Genomic DNA, 14,616 nt, shown 5'->3' on the forward strand with positions numbered 1-14,616 from the left:
ACCCGTGCCGGTACCCGCACCCGCGTCCGTACGCCGGGTCCGCCTCGCGCCGGAAGAACCTGCAGCTTCAGAACCGCGCCCCGTGGGCAGCGGCCGGCCCGAGCGCTCTTTGCGGGGCGGGGGAGGCTCCTGCGCCCCCCGGGACCACCGGCCGCGGGACCCTCGGGCAGTGGCTCAGGGCAGGAGCCGCCCCCGGCTCGACGCGCTCCGGCGCGGGTGGGCGCGCAAGGGGCCCGGGGGGGGGGGGGGGCCGCGTCTCACCGACAGCACGTGTGAGGCTGTCCCCGGCGGTGACACGGGGGCGGCCGCGACCTCCTCAGCGCCGGGGTGTCGTGTGTCCCCGAGATTCCCGGAGACACGCGGCCGCGCGGCTCTGGCTGGACGCGGTGGCCCGACGGTGCGCCGGGAAGGCCCCTCTCGTGACCGCGGCGTCTCCGCCCCGCAGTGTGTCCCCAAGTAAAGCCACCTCAGTGTCTGCTCCTGTCCACGGAAGGTCCTCGTGGCCTTCGTCCGGCGACGCTTCCTCCCGTGGACGGAGCTGTTCGCGACAACAGGTGCCGTTGGTCAGCGTTGTACCCCGGCCTCGGTTCTGTCGGGTCCGGAGTAGTCCGTGATCTCGGTTTCCTCTGTGTTCTCGGGAGTAATTCGGCGTCGCCCACCCGCTCTAACTCTTGGAGTCATTTCCTTTGGGTTGGTTGGCTATCATTTGGAAAATGTATTAGAAATAGGGATGCCCTGGGCCCACCTCTAGAGTTCATCTTTATGTAGAACTCCGAAATCTCCACTTAATCTGACAATTAGCCAGTTAGGATACGTGTGTCCTCGTATACAGTACAGCTAAGTTTTGCTTTGTCATTCACTTTTTTTGAGTATGGCTCATTTACATTTTATGACGTTTAATCTTAGTCCTGTCATTTTGTTAATTTTATTTTTTAATCTTCTACTAGATGGTCAGTGTTTTCTTTCTCTTTTTATCTTTAAAGTCCAGGACTGACACATCAATAGTAGTTACTTGTTTTTCCCGGGATCTGCTATAACTTCTCAACACGTCTCTTCATCTTTTATTTTTGGAATGTTTTCCTAATTCGTATGTTTAATTATTTTTTTTTTTCCTGTAGTAGTCTTAGTCCATACAAACGAGTACTTTTTGTGGGTTTCTTAGATGGCAAATTTTATTCTAGATGCTGGGTGACAGCAGTGAGTGAAACAGACCGAACTCCAGTGTCATGGAGCTCGTAGCTGGGAGTAGCGAGACAATAAACAACGCAGATAAACCAAATATATAGTACGTTAGGTGAGCAGAAGTGGTAAGGAGGAAAGTAAAGCAGGGAAGTGGGAAGGGGCAGTTGGCAATTGAGGACAGACCTCAAGGAGGTGGGGGAGCGTGCCATCCTTTTCCGTCCAGAAGAGAACTCTAGGCCGAGGAGACAGTGCACAGTTAACGGAAGGCAGGATGTGCCTGGAATGTTCAAGGAACAGCGGGAAAGCGAAGGTAGCAGAGGGAAGGGAAAAGGGAGATGCTCAGCTGGGCGGTGGTGCACTGTCACGTGAGGCTGTGCGGGCAACTGTGAGACACCTTAGCTTCTGTGCTGAGTATGTTAAGTCACTGAGCTGTTTTGTTCTGGGAAGTTCCATGGAGAGATTTACATCACTTTACCTTCTGTTCTGAAATAGGTAGGCAAGGGTGGATGTTGCGAGACTGATTTAAAAACTGTAATGGTAATCCAGATGATAGGTCGGTAATCCAGATGACAGGTCGGTAATCCAGATGACAGGTCGGTAATCCACATGACAGGTCGGCAATCCACATGAGAGGTCGGTAATCCAGATGACAGGTCGGTAATCCAGATGACACGTAATGATGTCTTAGGCCAGAACAATAATTGTGGAAATGATGAGAAGTGATCACATTCTGTGTTACATTTTGAAAGTTGAGTCACCAGTATGTGTTGGAAAGTTGAAAGATCTTGAGGGACCTCAAAGAGACTAAGAAAGAATGGCCAGCGAGGTAGGAGGAAGCCTGAGGAATCTATTGTCCTATCAGCCAAGTGAAGAAGGTGTTTCAAAGAGGAAAAAATAATCAATCCTGTCAAAGCTATCGTAAGGTGAAAGTCAAATACTGACCACTGAATTCATTGATCTGAATTAAAGGACCACCTGTCTGTGCAAACACCAATTATTTGTGTATTGTTATCACCTGTTCCTGTCTCGTGTAGCTGTCTGTATTCTGTATTCTGTCGTCGTCACTTTGGTTCTCATCCTTGTCCACTCTTCAGTTTATTTCATTTTTCTTTATTTCTCAATCCTTTCATGTCACTTGCTATGTTTTTCAGCATCGATTTATTTTTGTGTTGATTACAATTTGGTTTTTTTATTTCTCCACATCTTTCCTGAGCTTTTTCAGCTCTCATTTCTTCTCCCCATCTCAAAAAAAAAAAATCTTTCTTGAGCTCTGATGTCTCTCCTGTGCATTACTGTTTCAGAGAAGCCATTGCCTCATTAACTTTTTTCGTTGCCAATAATATACCACTTTTGGTCACAGTTTCATCTATTTTGTGACAATATTTTTCAATGAGCATTCTTCATCTGTCGTAAGTTTTTCCATTTTTTTCTTAAATATATTTAGACAGACTCTGTTCTAGTTCCTTTATGATCATTACTCGTCTTTGAATGAGGTAAGTTCTTTCTGGTCTGGCTATTTGCAGGAAGTATATGTGGGAAAGAACATATATGAGGTGAATTATGAATTATGAATTATGCCACGGAGCTGTGTGCGTGGATCCTTTCTGCTTTCCTTTTCCTTGAGCCAGCAGAGACTGGTGCATAGTACTTCACAATGTAGAGTCCGTTCCCTCCACAATGCGGAGTCCGTCTCTTCCGTTGTACCCACCACCAGATTACTTCTTCCGAACACGTCTTGTCAGTATGATTCGATGCTAATCTTTGCTTCCCTTAAATTTTGAAATTTTTTGCTCCATAGACCCAGGAAAGAGCCTGCCACCATCCTGCATACCCATTCTTGTTGTTTCAGACCGAGAATTGTGTGTTTCTTTTTCTGCCCCTCAAGGTAGAGGCAACTTGTTAGGAAAACTGTGCTCTGCTAACATTTCCTGTGGACAGTGGCCATGGGCTATCTCGCTCCTCTCTTCTGGTAACTCACACCTACTGTTTGCGACTCAACATTGTAGATGTCTCCTGCTTTTATTGAAAATGAGATTGCATTTCTGTTGATCTTAATACTTTTGAATTATTTCTGTTAATAGAGGGAAATGCCATCTTTATTCCATTTAAAATTAGGAAATTATATTCACATTTTAAAATATTTTGGGTTGCACAAATATAATCACCAATTTCCAGTACAATGTCTGCAATGGTGAATATTTCCAAATTGGCAGTGTATTCAATTAATCTTAATCAGTTGCTTTACTTTTTAGAGATTTATTAAGTGTTACAGTGAATTTTACTTCGGTGTAGAGGAGGCTACTTTATGCTCAAAATTATATTAACTGTCATTTAATGTGACATACCAGTAGACATATTTGTTTGTGGGCATTCTCTCCTACATAAACAGATATTTATAGTGAGAGAGATTATGGACTTATGTTTTTAGATAAAGACTGAATAAATCTTATAAAATTCAATGTTTTTTAAATTTAAATTCAATCAGCCAACATATAGTATACTCTTAGTTTTAGATGCAGTGTTCAACAGTTCATTAGTTGTGTATACCACCAGAGCTTATCATATCACATGCCCATCAATTAATTTTTGTTCCTTTATTTTTAGAATGGAATCCCAGCTCTGATAAGTCTTTTGAGGTTAGACATAGAAAATGTGCTAATAAATGTAATGAACTGTATACGGGTGTTATGTATGGGAAATGAACAAAACCAAAGAGCGGTGAGAGACCATAAAGGCATCCAATATCTTATCACATTTCTGAGTTCTGATTCAGGTGAGTCTCAATTTCTGTTTCATTTCTAAGCGATCAGATATATGAACTGAAGCAAATACAGGTTGGACTTGTCCAGTAGGAATGCATGTCCTAGAATGGATCTATACATGTATAATGTAAACTAAATACCCAAAACACTCAAGTTCAAATGCTGGTTTATAAAAGGAATTGACTCTCAGAGTTACAGTTTAAAAATGAAGTTTAATTAGACTTTTTTTTTAAATAAATGGAAATACTGGCATAAATCATGAAAAGAATGCAGTTAGTACACCCAGGGACTTGAGTAGACAACTCCTTGTATGAACGACACATTGGGAACCATGTATAAGTTGCCACGAAAGCTTCAGATTCGCTGTTAGATATTGGATATCAGAATTCTAGGTCATCATGTCATTAGGCCAATTACCACATTCTGAAGTACGTATCGGCACAAGAGCACCACAAGCTGTGAGGGAGCTCTGGTCTGCACTGCGGGCGGTCTCTTCAGTTCTGTAGGAATTAGTTCACTGCAGTGAGCAGACATGTAACAGGGTAAGCCTCAATTCCATGGTTTTCCCCAAATTTGAGGGGATTAAAAAGTGGGGGAAAGCTTACTCATTTTTCTTCCTCAGTTTATCATCTTTCTGTTCTAGTTTTCCAGGAATAAAGATAGAAAAAATACGCTGGTCAGCATGTCAGTCGGGGTATGGATGAGGGGGTGTCGCACAGAGTTTGCTCTTACCTTAGTGTTTCAGAGTTAGTAATTCGGGTCTGCTGGGCACACCTGGCTGGCTCAGTCAGTGAAGTGTCTGCCTTTCACTCAGGTCATGATTCCAGGGTCCTGGGATCAAGTCTCACATCTGGATCCTTGTTCAGTGAGGAACCTGTGTCTCCCTCTGCCTGCCACTCCCCTTGCTTGTGCTCTCTCTCTGACAAAGAAATAAAATCTTTTAAAAAATTGTCATCTTCTAAGAACCCCTCTCATATGGGGAAATCATTTGAAGTCCTTTCCCTTCATTAAAATTCCCAAGGTCATCTGCTCTAATCGGCCCCATCAGTAACTAGGCTCTACTTTATCTTTGTTTTTTCCTGAGTAGGCTCCACACCCACTGTGTAGCCCAGTTCAGGGCCTGAATTCAGGACCCTGAGATCCTGAGCTGAGATCAAGAGACAGACACTAACCAATCGAACCACCCAGGTTCCCCAACTATATCATTTTTAAGAACAGCGTTAGAGACAATGCATAGAATCATCCAATCACTATGTTCTGTGTTATACAGTCGAAATTGATACAACATTGTACTGCAGTTTTTAAAAATAGCATTATAAAAATAAATCTAAAAAATAGCATTATAGCGGCACGTGGGTGGTTCAGTGGGTTAAGCATCTGCCTTCAGCTCAGGTCATGATCTCAGGGTCCTGGGATCGAGCCCAACTTAGGGCTCTCTGCTCAGTGGGGAGCCTGTTTCTGCCTCTCCCTCTGCCTGCGGCTTCCCCTGCTCATGCTCTCTTCTCTCACAGAAATACATAAATAAAATTCTTTTTTTTTTTAAAGAAGTTTTTAAAAAAAGCACGAGAGAGCCAGCTTTTAAAATGCTTATTTCAGCCATAGAATTTTTTACTTGTTTATAATTGTTCTTTATTTTATTATTTCTGTCTTATCTCCTTAATTAAAATGTAAAGACAGAGCAGGGCAGGCCTGGGTGGCTCATTTAGTTGAGCATCCAACTCTTGATTTCAGGTCAAGCCCTAATCTCAGGGTTGTGAGATTGAGCCCAAGTCCAGCTCTGTGCTGGGTGTGAAGCTGCCTCAAGATTCTCGCCCTCTCCCTCTGCCCATCCCCCCCTAAAACAATGTAAAGACAGGGACTAGTTCTCCCTATCCTTTTTCATCCTCCAAATCCTAGATGCTAGAGCAAAGCACAAATTATAGAGGCTGTTTGAACAAGTACAGTAAATAAATGCATGAAGGAAAACTGTAGAAATAAATTGTTGAAATTGTTTCTTTTGGGCTCTTGTCTTATCTTACTGAATGTAATTTATCCTAATCTGTAATCTATTTTATCTCCTCATTCCAAGGAAGATAATTTTGTGGGAAAAAGTTAATCATTTTTTTTCTCTTCATTTATAATTTTAGTCCTTTAACAAATACTTCTCTTGGCTGTTAGCTGGGTTGTTAATGTGTAGGGGTTCAAAAAGGAATTTTATTAATTCCAGTATCATCTTAACCATTCTCACCAACTCTAAGATTTCATGCATTAAGGTAAAATGGCCCCAGAGCAGAGTCATGGGCAGTTTCTTGAGACGACGGATTTATTAATCTCTCCTCAGTCTCACCCCTGGCTCTGGGACTTCCTCCCCTGCCGGCTTTGGTTGGGTGTAAGCCGTTGCCTCACCCATCTTCAGCTGCTTATTTCTTACTCTGCCACCTTCTGCTGCGTGCCTACCCTCATCCCTGTACTGCTTCAGAGTTCATCCTTCCTCTGGCCCTCGATCGTCCTGCTCTGTGTTACTGACTAGGATTCGCAGGACCCCACCGTGGAAGTAGAAAGCTGTACAGAAAGTACACACAATGCTTTTCAACTGCAAACTGTCAGCAAAACTTATGGAGCTCGTCATCCTTCCTAGGCTGAGCACTGGCACGGCTCATGGCAGGTGTGCCCACCGCTCTCCCGCGGGCTTCGGTGAGAGACAGTACCTGCGGTCAGGACCTTCCAGAATCTGAAAACTTCGGAATTCAGTTCACAGGAACTTGAGATACAGACCATCTCCATTCTTAACTCTTATACAGACCAACTCCATCTAAACTCTTAAAGATGGGGTTCCTCAGCCTCTGTTCTCAGTCTGTCTTGGTTGGTTGGTTGGTTGGTTGGTTGGTTGGTTGGTTTTTAATATACCACACTCTCCTAAGCAGTTGTATTTACTGTTCAGAACTTCATTGTTGTTTGAATCTACTCTTTCTGGCTCTCTAACCGAGTCCCTGCTTTTCCTCTAAGCATTGGAGACAGTTTGGGCTATTGAGGCGCTAAGATAGTCCCTCTTCCTTTAGAATTTGGATCCATTTGGTAAGTAGACACAGGAGTCAAATAGATCAAAACCTCAGCCTCACTGTTGGAAAGTTTGCTTCAAGAAAAGAGGAAAAAAAAAATAGTGCCAAAAGAACCCAAGTCATGCATTTGTGATTACTGATTCTCCAAATTAAGAAATTTTGTAACTCACTTTTCCTTTTTTTTTTAAAGATTTTATTTATTTATTTGACAAACAGAGATCACAAGTAGGCAGAGAGGCAGGCAGAGAGAGAGGAGGAAGCAGGCTCCCCGCTGAGCAGAGAGCCTGATGTGGGGCTCGATCCCAGGACCCTGAGATCATAAAATCATAACCTGAGCTGAAGGCAGAGGCTTAACCCACTGAGCCACCCAGACACTCCCTCACTATTCCTTTTATGGAAGAAATGAGCAACACACCTGAGTATAGGAATTTCCACTTTTTGGACTGACTTAGCAGTACAGGGTTAAAAAATGATCCCCCCCCCCACTCTCTTAATTTTAGTAACCTACTGGGTTTAACATTCCAAGTATTACTAGAGTTATATAGGTAAATGCAAAGTTGATCACATTTTTACCCTTTTTTAAATCATTCACTTGTTCTTTGTCACCTAAGATAAAGCCCAAATTTCTGTCATAGCTTATGTGCCCTTCTAACCTAATTCCAAATAGAAATGACCTTCCCATCACTTCCTGTCACTTCCCTTATTTTACTCTGAATTAGTATGGAACATTTTGCTATTTCATTCTTCTGGCCTTTGGCTTGTCCCACAAGGTTCAAGGACTTTGTCTTGTCAGTTCATCACTGTTTCTCTGTGCCTAAGACAGTGCCTGACATGTAGTAGCTCCTCAATAAAGTACTTGCTGAGAAAACAAATGATTGAATGATGAAAATATTCATAACAAAAAGTTAATATATTTGATATGTGATATGCACACACACGCATGCACACACACACACACACAGGCACACCCACACATGCACAGAAACATACACACACACATATATGAACAATCGGCCTTAATAGAGAGAACTAACCTGAATAGTCTGTGAAAGCACAAGCATTAGGTTTTGAGTCTGCCCAATTGAATACAAAGACACCTTCTGTACAGTTTTGACTTTGGGAAACATGTGTCTTACATATTACAAAAAAGCACATTAGATCTATAAGGCTACTGGGGAAAACTAAAATTTAAAACAAGCAGAAACAAACGAACCCAACTAGATTTCAAATGAATTACGTAAAGATTTTATTTTTTATTTTTAAAAAATATTTTGCTTATTTATTTGAGAGAGATCGAGAGAGAGAGGGAGAAGCAGGGAGCCCAACAGAGGCCTTGATCCCAGGATCCTGAAACCATGACCCGAACCGAAGGTAGATGCTCAACTGGCTGAGTCACCCAGGGACCCCACATGAAGACTTTAAAAGAAGAAGAAAAAAATTAATAACCTGTGACTTTTGAACATAGCCCTTCACAGGCACCTGGGTGCTCAGTCGGTTAAGCATCTGACTATCTCAGATCAGGTCTTGATCTCAGGGTCGTGAGTTCAAGCCCCACATTGGGCTCCAGACTGGGTGTGGACCCTTCTTAAAAAAAACAAAAACAAAATGGGTGAACATAGCACTTCATTATATAATCTCAGTCTAGAGGAGAAAAAAAAATAACTGCAAACATAATTTGGATTTGTATTTCATAGTGATATGGGTGAAACGGCTCTGAACCTGTGTTCTGAGTATTGTAGAACTGAACAAATGAATAAATATGTTGATAGTATTGTGGCCTCACTGTGAAAAGATGTATACAGACTATGGGAAGGCAATAAAGAATCCTGTAGGGTTGGGCTGGAATTGGAAAATTGGAAGCATATTTATTTTCCTAGTTTTGTCTGCTTGGAGAGTCTAGAAGCAATGATATTTCAGTAGAAATGAACATGTCTAGTACCCAAAAATCTTGATTTCTAAGTACCATTCCTCATTAAAAGAAAAGAGAACTTGAAGAAATGGTTCATTTCAGGGCTGGAGCAGAGCAGGTATGTGGTAAGTTTGAAACATCATGACAGAAAGTAAGAAAAAGCTAAAAAAAAAGTCTTGAGGGAGTTCTTGGACTTTTGTAAATTTTCTGTAAGTTTTAAAGAGAACAAATACAACTGGTTAATAAGAATGTATGAAACTATTTAGATTCAACAGTATCCAAAAATATGAAATAAAAAGAGACACAGTTTTTTGCTTATCAAATTAGCTAAATGTATGTATTTATTCTTAATGCTGGTATCGATATCTATACTTAAAAATGTACAGTCACATTGAAACACTCATACTTTGATTATGAAAGTGTAAAATGAAATTTTCATTTTTGAAAACTAGTTTACTGTGATATATTAAATTATTCCAATAATACCTGGGACTCTATATACTAAGGGAAAATCCAGGAAAGAAAAATAACTTTCATGCCAAGATTTCTCCTAAATATTGTTTAACAGTGAAAAGTTGGAAATGACATCTATTTTTTTAAAAGGTGAACGGATAAGGAAATGTAATACACTCATTAATGGAACATTTGGGAGACACTGATGCTCATAAAGAATGAGAAAATGTTTTACTGGTAAATTAAAATGTAAGATATTGTGCTTATAGTACAATTATGTTAAATATGTCTGTAACACTACTTAAATATATCTTTTCCTTTAAAAAGTGAATAAGACTAAAGGAAATACTTGCATTTGGGTTGGGAGAATCTGGACAATTTTATTCCTATTTCTCTTATTTTCTATACACTCTCTAAGTTGGATTTTGTTAATAAGGAATCTAATGATAAGCTGCATTTTTGTATTTTTAAAAAGTTTGTTTAACTGTTTCTTGAATTCATTTGAAGATGTGCTGAAGGCTGTATCTTCTGCCACCATCGCTGAGGTTGCCCGTGACAACAGGGATGTTCAGGATGCCATCGCTCTGCAGGGAGCCATTCCTCCTCTGGTGGCTCTTTTTAAAGGGAAACAACTTAGTGTCCAAGTGAAGGGAGCAATGGCTGTGGAATCACTGGCTAGTTACAACCCGTATATACAGAGAGCATTTCTGGAACAATCATTAAGTAAATATCTTTTAAAACTCCTCAAGGTAGGAATTTTATGATAACTTGTCATACTTCTTAGACAAAGTATTCAATACTGAATTTAGTAAAGTGAGAAGAAAACTAAAACCAACTCTTTTTTTTTTTTTTAAGATTTTATTTATTTGACAGAGAGAGACAGCGAGAGAGGGAACACAAGCAAGCAGAGGTAGTGGGAGAGGGAGAAGCAGGCTTCCTACTGAGAAGGGAGCCCAATGCGGGGCTCGATCCCAGGACTCTGAGATCATGACCTGAGCTGAAGGCAGACGCTTAATGACTGAGCCACTGAGGCGTCCCTAAAACGAATTCTTAAATGAACTTTTTTATAAAGATTTTACTTATTTGTTTGTTGGTTGGTTGGTTAGTTTTAGAGAGAGTGTGCGAGCCTGTTGCAGGGGCCAGGGAAGAATCTCAAGTGGACACCATGCCTGGTGTGGAGCCTGACATGGGGCTTGACTCATGACCCTGAGATCATGATCTGAACCAAAACCAAGAGTTGGACACTTACATGACTGAGTCACCCAGGCGTCCTTAGAATGACTATTTTAAAAAACATCCCTACAATGTTCAATAAATGTGCACAATTGCACTACTGGGTATTTACCCCAGAGATGCAGATGTAGTGACAAGAAGGGCCAACTGTACCCCAATGTTCATAGCAGCAATGGCCATGGTAGCCAAACTGTGGAAAGAACTAAGATGTCCTTCAACAGACGAATTGTTAAGGAAGATGTGGTCCATATACACTATGGAGTATTGTGCCTCCATCACAAAGGATGAATACCCAACTTTTATAGCAACATGGAGGGACTGGAAGAGATTATGCTGAGTGAAATAAGTCAAGCAGAGAGAGTCAATGATCATATGGTTTCACTTATTTGTGGAGCATAACAAATAGCATGGAGGACATGGGGAGATGGAGAGGAGAAGGGAGTTGAGGGAAATTGGAAGGGGAGGTGAACCATGAGAGACTATGGACTCTGAAAAACAATCTGAGGGGTTTGAAGGGGCGGGGGGTGGGAGGTTGGGGGAACCAGGTGGTGGGTATTATGGAGGGCACGGATTGCACGGAGCACTGGGTGTGGTGCAAAAACAATGAATACTGTTACGCTGAAAGGAAATAAAAAAATTTTAAAAATGTGCATTGGAAGAATGGAATTTTTTTTTTTTTAAATAGGCATTTCAAACAGATGTTAAGGAACAAGGAGCTGTGACCCTTTGGGCCTTGGCAGGACAAACCCTGAAACAGCAGAAGTACATGGCAGAACAGATCGGATACAACTTTATAATAAATATGCTTTTGTCACCGTCAGCGAAAATGCAGTACGTGGGTAAGTTATTTCCTGTGCATAAATCGGCACCATGTGGAGCAGCACCTTGAAGTAGCCGACATATTTCTTGCTTTTCTTGACCAGGAGGTGAGGCAGTCATAGCCCTAAGTAAGGACAGCAGGATGCATCAGAATCAGATCTGCGAGGGCAATGGCATCGCCCCGTTGGTTCGCTTACTGAGGATTAGTAAAATCGCTGAAGGCACGCTTCTGAGTGTCATCAGAGCCGTGGGGTCCATTTGTATTGGTTTGTGAAGTTTTTCTCAATTCTTAAATTATCAGTAAGATACTTCCCTTCCTCTCTGTCTCCACTGATAAAGCCCTAAGTCATACTCAATCTATAAAAGGCCTATCATTGTTATTTATTTCTCTAAGACCTTAATGAGTAAAAGTGAGGTGGGTGGCTCAGTGGGTTGAGCCTCTGCCTTCAGCTCAGGTCATGACCTCAGGGTCCTGGGATCGAGCCCCACATCGGGCTCTCTGCTCAGCCCGGAGCCTGCTTCTCCCTCTCTGTCTCTGCCTGCCTCTCTGCCTACTTGTGATCTCTGTCTCTCTCAAGTAAATAAATAAAATATTTTTTTAAAAAAATAAAAGTGGCCAGTAAGTCTAGTTGTTCCTTTCATAACAGTTGGGGCTGTCTGTAAGAGTCTATAGAGTTGTCAGTGATTGAGCTACCAAAAATGAACATTGAAGTTCTTTGCTGACCTTCATGAATGCATGAAGCGGATTGTAGACTGTTTTTTATACATAAGAAAAAAAATCTTTATTTGTAGTTGATTGTATTTCCTGAAAAAATAGTCTAGCTGAATGAAGAATGTAGGAATTGGCTCCAAAAAGATTTTTTTCTCCTTGCTTGAAAAAGCTACTTTGCTGAAGTTCATTAAAGCTCTAAGGCAGTCAGTCAGACAAAATAATGTTTCTTTTTTTTAGCCAGAACCTATGGTATAGATTATAGAGGTTTCTAAAATTCTAATAGATGACAACATATATACAGAACTACTGTGTGTGTGTGTGTGTGTGTGTGTGTAAATGCCCATGCACAAAAGAGCAATTTCTTCTCATTACTTCACTTCGAAGCTGTCTACAAATCATCTACATTTGCCACAGACAAGGGGATCTCCACGAGAATTGTGGAGGAAAACTCTTGATTTCAAATTTACTGGTTTAGAGTGGTTATACATACACACACACCTCCCTTTTTCTTCCTCCTCATGTTCATTTTTTCTTCTACACTCTTGAACATATGTAACATATTTAAAATAGCTGTTTTAAAGTCCCTGTAATGAGTTCCAGCATCTGTATCATTTCTGGGTCTCTACTGGCAATATTTTTTCCCGATTATGGATCACATTTTCCTACTTCTTTGCATGCGCAGAAAATTTTAAATGTGAGTTTTTAAAGACCTATTGAAATATTTTACATACAATAAAATATTTATTTATTTTTAAAGATTTTATTTCATAGAGAGAGCATGTTTGTGTAAGCGCAAGTGCACGGGGGGCCGGGGGCAGAGGGGGGTAGCAGGCTCCCCGCTGAGCAGAGAGCCCGATGTGGAACTTGATCCCAGGACCCTGAGATCATGACCTGAGCTGAAGACAGACGCTTAACCCACTGAGCCACCCAGGAGCCCCACAATAAAATATTTAATAGAATAAAATATAAAAATACATTAAACCATACAATTTGGCGAGTTTTAACATGTGCGTTCAGCTGTGACACCATCACAGTAGTCAAATAAATGAATATAGTCATCACCCCAAATGGTTTCATTGTGTGCTTTTGGAATCCCCTCTTTGGCTTCCATCCCCAGAGAACCACTGATGTGTTCTATCAGTGTAGATTAGTTTGTATTTTCGAGAGTTTTTTGTAACTGGATTATACAGATGTGCCTTTTTCTTGCTGCTTTCACTCAGCATAGCTATTTTGATATTTATGCATATGTGTTCACTTTTTAAATGCTGAGTCATATTCCATTGTGTGGTATGATGGATGATTTTATGACTTATGATACCTGTAGTTATGATCTGCCTCCCCACATGCATACACACGCTGCTGCTGTTCCTCTGGCAAGCCTGGCGAATGCACATGGACATACTATGACCCGTTTGTCCAGGTGCCCACTCATGGGCATTTAGATTGTTGCCAGTTTCCCGCTATTGTACATGAAGCTGCCATGAGCATTTGTGTGTAAGTCTTTGTACAGACACAGATGTTTCCATTTCTCTAGGGTAAATACCAAAAAGTAGGATTCCTGGGTCATTGAGTAGGTGTGTGTTTAACTTACAGAGAAACTGCCAGACCGTTTTTCAAAGTTGTGCTATTACTTTGCATTCCTACTAGCAGTGTATGAGAGTTCCAACAGCTTCACATCCTTGCCAGCACTTAGTACGATGATTTTGGCCATTAGAGTGCATATGTAGTAAATCTCATTATGGTTTTAACTTGTATTTCCCCAATATTAATGATGCAGAGCATCTTTTCATGTGCTTACTTGCTATTTGTATATCCTTTTTGGTAAAGTTTTTGTTCAGATATTTTGCCCTTTTTTTTTACTTTTTTTTTTTAAGATTTTATTTATTTATTTGACACAGAGAGAGAGAGAGATCACAAGTAGGCAGAGAGGCAGGCAGAGAGAGAGAGGGAAGCAGGCTCCCTGCCGAGCAGAGAGCCCGATGCGGGACTCGATCCCAGGACCCTGAGATCATGACCTGAGCTGAAGGCAGAGGCTTAACCCACTGAGCCACCCAGGCACCCCTATTTTGCCCGTTTTTTAAATTGTGTTGTCGTATTGAATTATAAACATTCTTTATATATTCTAGATACAAATCATTTGTTAGATGTATTTTTTTCTTATTCCCAGTCTATAGTGTGTCCTTTCATTTTTGTAACAGTGTCTTTTTTTTTTTTTAAGATTTTATTTATTTATTTGACAGAGAGAAATCACAAGTAGTCGGAGAGGCAGGCAGAGAGAGAGAGAGGGAAGCAGGCTCCCTGCTGAGCAGAGAGCCCGATGCGGGACTCGATCCCAGGATCCTGAGATCATGACCTGAGCCGAAGGCAGCGGCTTAACCCACTGAGCCACCCAGGTGTCCCGTAACAGTGTCTTTTGAAGAGTAAAAGTTTTTAACTTTGATGAAGTCCAATTTATTGGTATTTTAAATTTAGTTCATAAGTTATGTGTCCTCTTTAAGAAACCTGCCA

General features: G+C 41.2%; 1 protein-coding gene across 1 annotated transcript in view; it reads left to right on the forward strand.

Annotated features, from left to right (window-relative positions):
* Window positions 1–14,616, forward strand: part of ANKAR (ankyrin and armadillo repeat containing) — a 65,141-nt gene that overhangs the window by 32,658 nt on the left and 17,867 nt on the right. Inside the window, exons 11-15 of the mRNA XM_059392998.1 lie at window positions 57–596; window positions 3,787–3,955; window positions 9,852–10,093; window positions 11,263–11,416; window positions 11,501–11,662. Of these exons, the coding sequence (XP_059248981.1) occupies window positions 57–596; window positions 3,787–3,955; window positions 9,852–10,093; window positions 11,263–11,416; window positions 11,501–11,662 (1,267 nt within the window). The remainder of the gene's footprint in view (window positions 1–56; window positions 597–3,786; window positions 3,956–9,851; window positions 10,094–11,262; window positions 11,417–11,500; window positions 11,663–14,616) is intronic.

This window comes from Mustela nigripes, chromosome 3 (assembly GCF_022355385.1).
Source record: "Mustela nigripes isolate SB6536 chromosome 3, MUSNIG.SB6536, whole genome shotgun sequence".
NCBI lineage: Eukaryota > Metazoa > Chordata > Mammalia > Carnivora > Mustelidae > Mustela > Mustela nigripes.